The 12,157-nt window shown below is 46.9% G+C and overlaps 1 protein-coding gene across 1 annotated transcript in view; it reads right to left on the bottom strand.

Moving 5' to 3' along the window:
• LOC138304146 (uncharacterized) overlaps positions 1-12,157 on the bottom strand; it is a 621,705-nt gene that overhangs the window by 253,666 nt on the left and 355,882 nt on the right. The window contains exons 4-5 of the mRNA XM_069243948.1: positions 9,491-9,784; positions 7,805-7,888 (exon numbers count right to left, since the gene is read on the bottom strand). Coding sequence (XP_069100049.1) covers positions 7,805-7,888; positions 9,491-9,784 — 378 coding nt within the window. The remainder of the gene's footprint in view (positions 1-7,804; positions 7,889-9,490; positions 9,785-12,157) is intronic.

Here is a 12,157-nt window from a genome sequence, read left to right as displayed (position 1 = left end):
ATGGTGATACGAAAGTAGGCATCGTGTAGGTCTACTGAGCATAGCCAGTCCCCTTGGTGAATCTGGGGGTATATTTGGTGTAAGGCCAGCATCCTAAACTTTTCCTTTTGGATCCATTTGTTGGCAATCTTCAGGTCTGGAATGGGCCTGAACTCTTTCTTGTCCTTTTTTGGAACGAGGAAATACCTTGAGTAAATGCCTTTTCCCCACTGGTTGATGGGAACAGGTTCTACAGCTTTCTGTTCCAGGTGGATGGAAACTTCCGCCTTTAGAAGACCGAGATGAGAAGTGGTGGACTTCGGTGGAAAATTTGGTGGCGGGGTGGAAAACCTGAGACATTACCCATTTTGTACAATGTTCAAGACCCAAGCATCTGTTGTAATTCATTGCCACTCTGCCAGGCAATTGGTGACGCTTCTCCCCACCGGAGTGGGTAACGGACGCGGAGGAAGAAAACTTTCAGGGTTTTGAGGCTGAAGGTTGTCGCAAACCCTCATTGGGTTGATGTGTTGTTTGTCCTCTTTTTTTGTTTTCGCTGAGGCTGGTAAGATCTTTTGAATTGCTGCTGATTCTTGCAGGCAGCAACTGAGGGGTTTGGACCCTCTGAGTAGAATAGCGATGTTGGAAAGGTCAGAAGGCCCTTTGTTGCTCTTTGGTTTTTTCAAGGCCCACTGCATTCAGTGTGTCCACCTCAGCCTTCATCCTTCCCATTTCATCGTTGGCATGCGAGCCGAACAGAGTGGAGTCTGAAAATGGCAGGTTCTGAATGCGTTGCTGAGCGTCCAGTTTCAGTGATGTTAGGCGCAGCCAGGAATGTCTCCTTAGCATTACCCTGTGGCAGTATGTATGCAGAGAGCAAGGATGAGTCTGCCGCTGCACTAATGATCTGGTTAGAGACAATGGCACCTTCTTGGACGATCTCCAAAAAATCCTCCTTCTGATCTCTCGTGAGGTGTTCAGCAAATTGGAATAGGGAGTCCCACAGGACCCTATCATATCTGCCCAAGCGGGCTGTTGCGCTTGCCGCCTTCATGGCGGTTGCGGCCGAACTACAGACTTTGCAAACTGTTGAATCCACCTTTTTACTCTCTTTGTCCGGAGGAGAGGTAGTAGATGGAGATGTAACGTGAGATTTGCAGTCAGCCAGTATTACCATCGAATCAGGTGGAGGATCGGAGCGCAGAAATAAAAAGGTCTTGTTCCGGAGGACAATACTTTTTTAGTAGTCTGGTTAGAGCAGTCTTAGTTGTAGCCGGCGCAAGGAAGACTTCCATAGCAGGTTCCAGAAGACCAGGCACTAGTGGTAGCAAAGGTCCGACGGCTTTGCGCTGCCGGAGAGTCTTGAATATAATTGAAGTAGATGGAGTTGGGACAGCCATCGGAATGTTCTGTTTCAGCGCACCTCGTACTAGAACTTCATGAAAGGTGTTAATATCATCAACCGGTGAGGAACGAGGTTGAGGTGAATCTGTTAGTGTAGGTCAATTGCCTATGGTGGACGACGCAGAATCTCTATGACGATAGGCATGTGATCTTGATCTTTGGCTAGATCTGTGGAGGGAATGTCTTGACTTTGAATGGCTAGATGACTGATGGCCATGACGAGAACGGTGGCACGGTCTTGAGCGTGGGCTGGGAGCTAGGCAGTTGAGGCACCGGAGGTGGTACGGGTGCCGGAAGAACTGGAGCAGCCGGCCGCAGAGGAGTCAGACTTCGAGGTGAAGGTTGATGAGGAGGCGTTGCAGCTAGTGGAGGAGAGGTGTGAGGAGAAGGTGATGAAGGAAGAAGCACCAGAAAAGGAGAGACATCTCCAGAATGGTGCGAATCTGATGAAGAATAGATCCTTCTTTGTTTCTGCCTCCTCGACGTCGACAGACTCTTCGAAGTCGATCTTTCTTTCAGACGTCTAGGTGTCGACTTTGAGCGGGACCTCAACGTCAAACTGTGACATCAGTGTTTCCTTCACCTCAATGTCAATTCCAACTACATCGATATACTCTTCCAAGTCGTGTGCCGTGGAGTCCTCGACGTTGTATGGTGTCTTGACGTTGAGCGGCGATGTTTGTGCGACGTTGAGCCAGACTTCGACGGCGAACATGTTGGCACCGTACCTGCTCTCAACGTCGACCAGGACGAAAGCATTTTCTGCCAGAAAAACGCATCTCAGACCGTCCACATCCACTGGATGCTGAGGGAAAAGCTCTGGTGGAAGACTGACCTTCCCCTCGCTCAGAGGTCTCACTGGCTTCTTGGCGTCGTCTCTCTGCTCTCCCTTGAAGGCGGATCTCCCCCTGTCACGCAGGGTATGCCTTGACAATGACTTGCAGATGTTGCAGGAGGCAGGAAGGTGTGAAAACGGCAGGCAGATGATACAGAGATCATGAGAGTCTCTTTTTCTCTGCCACATTGTGGGTATTTGTCAAATAGAGAAGGCATTTTTTCTGGGAAAAAGGCCTTAATTCCTGTCAGAAAAAGACACAGACCAAGAAAGAAAGCCAAAGGACATTGAGTGAAACAGTTGTCACTGAGATTTTCACTCAATTTTTGAAGAAAAAACCTAAAAAGGTCGAGCTCAGTGCTCCAGGCTCCTGTCAGCAGGAGCCTGAAAAAAGAACTGAGGTAACTGCCTCTCTCTAGGCATGATGGGATACTGGAGGACTGGCTGGTTGATAATGGCAGTCTATGGGCTACACTGCCCTGCACTCCTTCATCATTGTTTTGCAATGTAAAAAGGTTTGTGAAGGATTTTTTCTGCTAAATTGTCAACTCATTCATGCATTTGAATGCATGTGCCTTACCTTTGCCCTTTTTAAAGCAAACTGGATGAAGCATTTTGGGCACTGTAGCCTTTCCTTAGGCTGCATATGGACATTCTTAAGTGACTTTGCAGGCCTTCCTAAAGCAAAGCGAACATGAACACTTAGGAAGTTATATTGGACAAAGTGCCCTGGGGTCCCTGCAGGCAGGTGGAACTATTCAACGCTTATGACTATACATGGAAATCCCCTATGAGAGAAATTTTATTTTACTCAGAAAATGAAAAAAGACATAGAGTAAAATGTAGGAAATTGTTTTAAATAATTTTTCTGGTAAAAAAAACTCAGAAAATGAGGGCTCAGTGCTCCAGGATCCTAACAGAAGGAGCTGGAAAAAAAGAACTGACCTTACTGTAGCCCAACTGTCACCTCACTCTCACCTCTTAGGAATGGTGGGATACTGGAGGTTCTCAGGGCCTCAAAGGCACAGTGCCAGTTTTTTGGTTCTTCTGTGTCAATTAGGATGCAGCCTATTGGCTAATAATGTCTTTGTATTTTCACTGCAGTTTTTCTCTATATATGAGATTGCTAATACTTTCTAGGCTCTCTTCTTTGATTGCAGAAAAGCTGTTAACTCTGGTTGAGGAATTTTATTAAAGAAAAACTTCACAAAAATAAGACATTTTTAGCCTGTTTATCAACATAGACTGCATGATTGCTTACACATGTATATGATATATATGTACTAAAATTCTCTACACAATTTTTACTTTTATATATACATTTAAGGTATATACATGTGTGCTTATATATGCTCCTGGGTCCCCGCACGTAGGCAGGAATATTCAGTGCTTATGACTATTGATGAGATATGAGATTCCCCTGGAAGAGAAACATCAGTATCTCAAAACGGTCATGAGTGTTAGAACTAAAGTGTTCTGTGTGGCTTTGGTAGCCTGTTCACCCCTTGTACATTTTTATGAACACATATGTATTATTCTAGTGAGCTCTATAATCACCTAATTCTTTGTATTGGTTGACATGAGAGCTGTGTTTTTATGGCAAAGGATACCCAAAGTCTACTCTCATTCAGAGTAAGTGCAACTACTGCCCTAAAACCCAGGGTTTGCTGTGAATGGCAATGGTGGTCCATGCTTCTTACATTTATACATCCCATCCACATGCCACTCCTTCATATCCATGCACAAAAGCACAGGATCCGATGTATATTCATACTGTCCTTTTCAGTGTTCTCCTTTAGAGCTCTACAGCTATATTATGCTCATTCATACAAGCCTCGTCCCACACATTGTGATATTTTACACTTTGTAGTCTGTCAGCCTTTGAAGCAGCCTGACCTCAGCACATTTCCAGTCCTTTGAATTACATCACAGTGCTCAATGCAGTTACCTGAAGGTATGCTACGAAAGGAAACTAAGAGTGAGATACGTATGCATGTATATCACAATTCTATAAAGCAGACCAAGCCAAAAGGCAGCAGAGAACTGTACCAGGTCAAAGCCGAGCTGTCACTCATTAAGTAATAGGCTAAGAAGCTGAGTTGGGGATGGTCAATGCATTGTTATGTAGTGTTCTTTAAGGAAGTGAGTCTTCAAATCTTCCCTACACTGGAGCAATGATGGGGTGGCCTGATGGATGCAGGGATATTGCTCCAGATCCTGGGTGCGTCGATAGAAAAGCCAGTTGTCTTTTTTAAAAAACTTTTTTACACTTTTTAGACTGCAGTCTGATGGTGTCCTGGCTGCCGGTGTGCCAAGAACCACTAGAGATGGTGATCCTCTCTGCAGGATAGCTGTTGTGTTGGTTGTATGGCTTTGTAAATGATGCAGCTGATTTGGAAGATAGTGTGGGCTGGCAAGGGGATCCAATACATTTCATGGAACTTTAACCGAGTGTAGGAAAGTACCATCTTGCCTGGCATGTTACCCCCATTTTTCACTGTAAATATGTTGTTTTAGTTGTATGTGTCACTGGGACCCTGCCAGCCAGGGCCCCAGTGCTCATAAGTGTGCCTGAATGTGTTACCTGTGTTATGACTAACTGTCTCACTGAGGCTCTGCTAATCAGAACCTCAGTGGTTATGCTCTGTCATTTCTTTCAAATTGTCACTAACAGGCTAGTGACCAATTTTACCAATTTACATTGGCATACTGGAACACCCTTATAATTCCCTAGTATATGGTACTGAGGTACCCAGGGTGTTGGGGTTCCAGGAGATCCCTATGGGCTGCAGCATTTCTTTTGCCACCCATAGGGAGCTCTGACAATTCTTACACAGGCCTGCCACTGCAGCCTGAGTGAAATAACGTCCACGTTATTTCACAGCCATTTTACACTGCACTTAAGTAACTTATAAGTCACCTATATGTCTAACCTTTACCTGGTAAAGGTTGGGTGCTAAGTTACTTAGTGTGTGGGCACCCTGGCACTAGCCAAGGTGCCCCCACATTGTTCAGGGCCAATTCCCTGGACTTTTTGAGTGCGGGGACACCATTACACGCATGCACTACATATAGGTCACTACCTATGTGTAGCTTCACAATGGTAACTCCGAATATGGCCATGTAACATGTCTATGATCATGGAATTGCCCCCTCTATACCATCCTGGCATAGTTGGCACAATCCCATGATCCCATGGGTCTCTAGCACAGACCCTGGCACTGCCAAACTGCCTTTCCCGGGGTTTCACTGCAGCTGCTGCCAAGCCCTCAGACAGGTTTCTGCCCTCCTGGGGTCCAGCCAGGCCTGGCCCAGGAAGGCAGAACAAAGGACTTCCTCAGAGAGAGGGTGTTACACCCTCTCCCTTTGGAAAATGGTGTTAGGGCTGGGGAGGAGTAGCCTCCCCCAGCCTCTGGAAATGCTTTCATGGGCACAGATGGTGCCCATTTCTGCATAAGCCAGTCTACACCGGTTCAGGGACCCCTCAGCCCTGCTCTGGCGCGAAACTGGACAAAGGAAAGGGGAGTGACCACTCCCCTGACCTGCACCTCCCCTGGGAGGTGCCCAGAGCTCCTCCAGTGTGCACCAGACCTCTGCCATCTTGGAAACAGAGGTGCTGCTGGCACACTGGACTGCTCTGAGTGGCCAGGGCCAGCAGGTGATGTCAGAGACTCCTTCTGATAGGCTCTTACCTGTGTTGCTAGCCTATCCTCTCACCTAGGTAGCCAAACCTCCTTTTCTTGCTATTTAGTGTCTCTGCTTTGGGGATTTCTTTAGATAACGGATGGAAGAGCTCATCAGAGTTCCTTTGCATCTCTCTCTTCACCTTCTGCCAAGGAATCGACTGCTGACCGCGCTGGAAGCCTGCAAAACTGCAACAAAGTAGCAAAGACGACTACTGCAACCTTGTAACGCTGATCCTGCCGCCTTCTCGACTGTTTTCCTGGTGTTGCATGCTGTGGGGGTAGTCTGCCTCCTCTCTGCACTAGAAGCTACGAAGAAATCTCCCGTGGGTCGACGGAATCTTCCCCCTGCAACCGCAGGCACCAAAGAACTGCATCACCGGTCCTCTGGGTCTCCTCTCAGCACGACGAGCGAGGTCCCTTGAACTCAGCAACTCTGTCCAAGTGACTCCCACAGTCCAGTGACTCTTCAGTCCAAGTTTGGTGGAGGTAAGTCCTTGCCTCCCCACGCCAGACTGCATTGCTGGGAACCGCGACTTTTTCAGCTACTCCGGCCTCTGTGCACTTCCGGCGGAAATCCTTTGTGCACAGCCAAGCCTGGGTCCACGGCACTCTAACCTGCATTGCACGACCTCCTAAGTTGTCCTCCGGCGACGTGGGACTCCTTTTTGCGACTTCGGGTGAGCACCGTTTCACTCCTCTTCGTAGTGCCTGTTTCGGCACTTCTGCGGGTGCTGCCTGCTTCTGAGAGGGCTCCTTGTCTTGCTGGGTGCCCCCTCTGTTCCCTGACGCAATTGGCGATATCCTGGTCCCTCCTGGGCCACAGCAGCATCCAAAAACCCTAACCGCACGACTTGCAGCTAGCAAGGCTTGTTTGCGGTCTTTCTTCAGGAAAACACTTCTGCACGACTCTCCACGGCGTGGGGCATCCATCCTCCAAAGGGGAAGTCTCTAGCCCTTGTCGTTCCCGCAGAATCTTCAGCTTCTACTGTCCAGTAGCAGCTTCTTTGCACCCACAGCTGGCATTTCCTGGGCATCTGCCCATCTCCGACTTGCTTGTGACTTTTGGACTTGGTCCCCTTGTTCCACAGGTACCCTTGTTTGGAAATCCATTGTTGTTGCATTGCTGATTTGTGTCTTTCCTGCAGAATTCCCCTATCACGACTTCTGTGCTCTTTGGGGAACTTTAGTGCACTTTGCACTCACTTTTCAGGGTCTTGGGGTGGGCTATTTTTCTAACCCTCACTGTTTTCTTACAGTCCCAGCGACCCTCTACAAGGTCACATAGGTTTGGGGTCCATTCGTGGTTCGCATTCCACTTTTGGAGTATATGGTTTGTGTTGCCCCTATCCCTATGTGTCCCCATTGCATCCTATTGTAACTATACATTTGTTTGCACTGTTTTCTAATACTATACTGCATATTTTTGGTATTGTGTACATATATCTTGTGTATATTTGCTATCCTCATACTGAGGGTACTCACTGAGATACTTTTGGCATATTGTCATAAAAATAAAGTACCTTTATTTTTAGTATATCTGTGTATTGTGTTTTCTTATGATATTGTGCATTTGACACTAGTGGTACTGTAGGAGCTTCACTCGTCTCCTAGTTCAGCCTAAGCTGCTCTGCTAAGCTACCATTATCTATCAGCCTAAGCTGCTAGACACCCTATACACTAATAAGGGATAACTGGGCCTGGTGCAAGGTGTAAGTACCCCTTGGTACTCACTACAAGCCAGTCCAGCCTCCTACACCGAGTCTCCAGTGTCAGCAATGAATCGCTGCAGGAAACATAGGTCAAACTGATATGTCCATCACTGCCTCAATGTTTCTGACTCATTTATGCTCATCATATTATGCTTGACATGAGTTTTGCTTGTGCACTCTTTTTCTCTTACCTCTTCTACGCAGGCAGCTGAGGCCTACCAGCAGCAGCAATCCAGCAGACACGTACCACATCCAGTTTGGCAGGTGGGGAGAGACTGTAGAGAAAGGGCATTAAAGTTAGAGAGGAAGAAGGGGAGGAGATCAACAAAGTGAAGAGCAAGGCCTAAGGGATAGCAGTAGTGAAACCTATTTGATGATGCTAAAAATGGTGTGGAAGTCAGACTCATACTGGTGTGACTCAGTTGTTGCTGGTGGATTGGACTGATGCATGCTTGTGGAGGTGTCCAGAGGATATAGGCCACATCAGTATGAATGGAAGGGCTAATGAGATGCTGAAGGAGAGGCCAACTGGATCCTGCTGGAGTGCAACAACAAATACTGGAGGCCAGTGTCTTTGATATTACTATATGGGGCCAATGGATAACGCTGGAGGAGTTTAGCAAAGCCCAAAAGTTACAGTTTGAGGAGCCCAAATAAATATTAGGGTGAAGGTTCTATAGAGCATGGATAATTGTGTATGTACTCTTTTGTTTGAGGAACCAACTGATCCTGGTGAAGGGTCTCAAGCAAAAGCAGTAAAAGGGCTAATGGACACTTGTGCAGGGGCTTGTCGGACCAGCAAAGAGGGCCCCAATACCTACTATTGGAGTGACATGACAGAGAATACTTTGGGGAATTAATAAAAACAATTCAAGAAAACTAACAGATACTGAAAAGGGGATTATTACGTACAGGTGTAGACGTTCAAAAGACGTCACGCCTGCCCCTTGATGTTTAGTGATGGAGGCACGCAGAGAGCTACCAGGCTCCAACATAATTTCCCCATGACTGAGGACAGCTATCAGTTGCTACTCAATAGCTGCCCACTGCCATCTGCTTTCCATCTGTTGAGGAAGGTCAACCTTCACACCTAATGCAATAACTGCACCCTACAAAGCTGGCTAACGGCAGCATTACCTTTACTCCTTGTACAAAGGGCCCTCCCTTCTCATGGTGGCTGACGGTAGTGCTCCCTCACATCCTGTACGATGCTTGGCCGTCCCCTCCTATGCTAGCTGAAGGCAGTGTTTGTATAATACTTTGCCCTCCCCTGACATGCTGTCTGAGGGCAGTGCCCCCTAAGTTTGTATGCAATACTTGACCATTCCCTATCATGCTGGCTGTGAGCAGATTACAGTCACTTCCTGTTGATTGCTTAACCTGCACCCCATTTTGCCCCACCCCAGTTTGGCTGAAGCAGCCACCCCTCACTCACCATGCTTACCTCACTGCCCTCTCTTGATCTCTGTGCTAGCCGAGGGTAGTGACTTATTGATCTCTGCACAGTTTGCCTCTATCTCCATCCCATCTATACTGGTTAAAAGTAAATACAAATGGCACCCAGTACAGCATTTGTCCTTCTCAAATGGTCCATCATGTTTGTTGAGGGCAGTTGTTGACAAATCAAATACAATTTGACCCATACTCTGCTTCCACCATGCTGGCTAACTGAGCCACGTCACACTCCTTATGCAATGGTTATTACACTATCCTCCCCAACTGCACAAGCTGAGGGTCAGCATCTCCAACTCCCTCAGCAATGCTTGAACTACTTTCATCTTTTTTTCTAAACCTGCCCATGCTGAGGCCAAGTGGTACACATATCTAAGGCAGATGAACAGACACAATGCATGCTGCACTGCTAGCCATGCACTCACTGACAAGCTTTATGCTGTCTCTGGCTGTGCCCTGGATGGTGGCATGTCGCACTATGCAGGAAAAGATCGCCCCATTGTGCCTGGAGTAAGGTTCAAACAGGTATGACTCCTCCAGACTGAATGTGCCATCCTGGTTGTGCCACTTCCTTGCAGGTGTGGGGATGTCGGCAGGATTCCCATTGACAGTCCACAGCACTGAGATTTCAGGTGGGTAGAAACTGGTGACATTGCACAGGAAGAGCATGAAGTGCTTCTTGGACCATCCTTTATCCAGGACCTGCACTGTAGGTCGAACTGTGAAAGCAAAGAGAGACGACAATGCATATAAGTTTCATTACAGTGGTGTGCGAAGTGAGAGAGGTGATGGCCAAATGGCGTGAGGGTGCCTGAAGACATATAGTCAATCTTAGTTTCTGGGATGAACATAGCCATAAATGCATTAATTGAGGGCGTTTCCATCACATGGAGCAAAGTTGAATGGGTCACGACCAGTTCGGGTTGGAATTGTGGGATGTTTATGGTTGTCGGTGCTAGAAATGGAGGCTGCGAAGTCATGTAAAGTTAAGATGGGTGGGGTGAGTAGAGTGAGGGGGTTTTCTTGTTGGCAAGCATGGCTGGCATTGGTTTGAGTGACCTATGTATGCATGTCAAGAATGGTCCAGGTTTGTGGCCCAAAAGAACACCATGCACTAAGCACACAGGAAGGTCTGCAACATTCGAGCCTTTTTAAAATAGTTTCACAAAACCTCCAACAACTTGGTCTTATACTTGGGAGCAAACTGATTAAAATCAGAAAAAGCATTTGTATAGATCCCTTACAAAATTTGTCTCCATTACCCAAAGAATCAAAACCCATCTCTACTAGATTGTCAGCCTGTACACCTCCCAAGACTTCTTGTTACCAGCGACCTTGTTACTTGTATTGGGAGCAGTCTGGCCACCACTTAGACCGCCCTCGTGAAGTAGCCACTGTGTCTCACCAGTGCACATCATGTTGACCATATGCTAGTTTATCCCCAACAGATGTAAAAACGACAGAAAGATTGGACCTATTCTGTTTTACTAGAAATATTGTTTTCAAACACAGACCACCATGTGATTGGCTTCTAAACATGTGCCCCATTCTGCCATAAAAACTGGTCCCCCAGAGGTAACATCTTTCATTCGTTTGCATTTCAGAGGAAGCACTAGAGCAATTGAGGTAGAGAATGACAAAGGCCTTGTGTGTCTGTTGCCATTGAAATTAATACCAACTTTAGACACCAAAGAAGCACTGTTGGTGTGCTCTACTTAAGACAAGTTGCTACATTCCTTCAGATCAAGATGTTCAAACTCCCCAGTGCCCGCAGAGCCAGGGCATGCCATCCTCTGCTGCAGCTGGCTGCCTCCATTTGAGAATTTTTTGAACCATCTACCCATGGTGTACAGTTCTGGACGTACTGGCTGTGTGGTGAAAAAATGAGGCTCGAAATCTGAATACTGTTACTGATTGGTTTTAATCAAGGCGTTTTTTGCAGTTTCTGTAGTTGTACGATTTCACATTGGAATAAGGGAGATAAAATTCATACAGGTATTTATGATCCACACAGTTTCCCCCACAAAAATACCTCCTGCAATTACTTGGTAGGAACTCGGCATGTGAAAAATGTAGATGCAAGTGCAATTTGCATAGAACCGACAACTTGAAATTGGACACTTGCACCTTTTGCAACCAAATGCGAATTTACTGCAGCCCTCGGAATTGAGTAGTAGGCTCCACTCCTAAATCAGCGCTTCTACCCAATTCCGGGTACATGCCTGCTACTCAGATGAAGCTCGCATTAAGGAAGGTGCCCACTGCCAGAATATTGTGTTTGAGACTAGCTGTTATTTGGATACAAATTTCTAGGTGTTCCAATCCAGGTGGAAGCGATAGCTGCAACAGTGGCCGGATACGCTTGTGAGATGTGGGAACGTCAATTAAAAAACCTGGTCGTCAGTACTGGGGTCATTTCCAATTCCTGTTCAGTAGGCTATAAATCTAGGAATCACCTTCAAATCAAGTCTGACCTTAGAACCACACATAAATATGCTTACAACTACATGTGTGCGGCTGCTTACTGTCATCTGGAAGATCCTTCCTTGTCTTCCTGCAGCATCCAGAGTTACAATGGCTGGCGCCCGGATACTCTCCAGCCTGGACTACTGTAACTCACTACTAGCCAGGCTTCCAAAATATTCGATTCACAGAGTCCATGTAGTCCCTTAAAAACACTCTGCCTTTGTCATAAAGCTCTTATGGCACCAGTATAGACAATGACATATCTTCCCTTTGTGTCCGTCACCTCCCAACCCGGACTCTGCACTCTGTAGCCCAGCATCTGCTATCCATTCCCGGCAGGGCTTAATTTGTAAACAGAAACGTGCCGGTGCCCTAAGCCCCCCACTTAAAGACGCGGCAGCTACAATCAGAATACTGAGGCAGAGTAATACTGAAACCATCGCCATTCGTTTTCTCTTCCTGCGTCTTCCCCATATGTGTCTTTTGCTCGCAGTGCGTTTGAGGCAGAAAAAAAAGCGCCGGCCCTCAAAAATAAGTGCCGGTGCTCCGCACCGGAAACAACAAGCACAAACTAAGCACTGATTCCCGGGCATAAAAAACTCAGATCCTGACATGCCCTTTTCTCT

Source organism: Pleurodeles waltl, chromosome 7 (assembly GCF_031143425.1).
Source record: "Pleurodeles waltl isolate 20211129_DDA chromosome 7, aPleWal1.hap1.20221129, whole genome shotgun sequence".
NCBI lineage: Eukaryota > Metazoa > Chordata > Amphibia > Caudata > Salamandridae > Pleurodeles > Pleurodeles waltl.
Note: the sequence above shows the minus strand (reverse complement) of the source record. Positions and strands in the feature narration are given on the sequence as shown.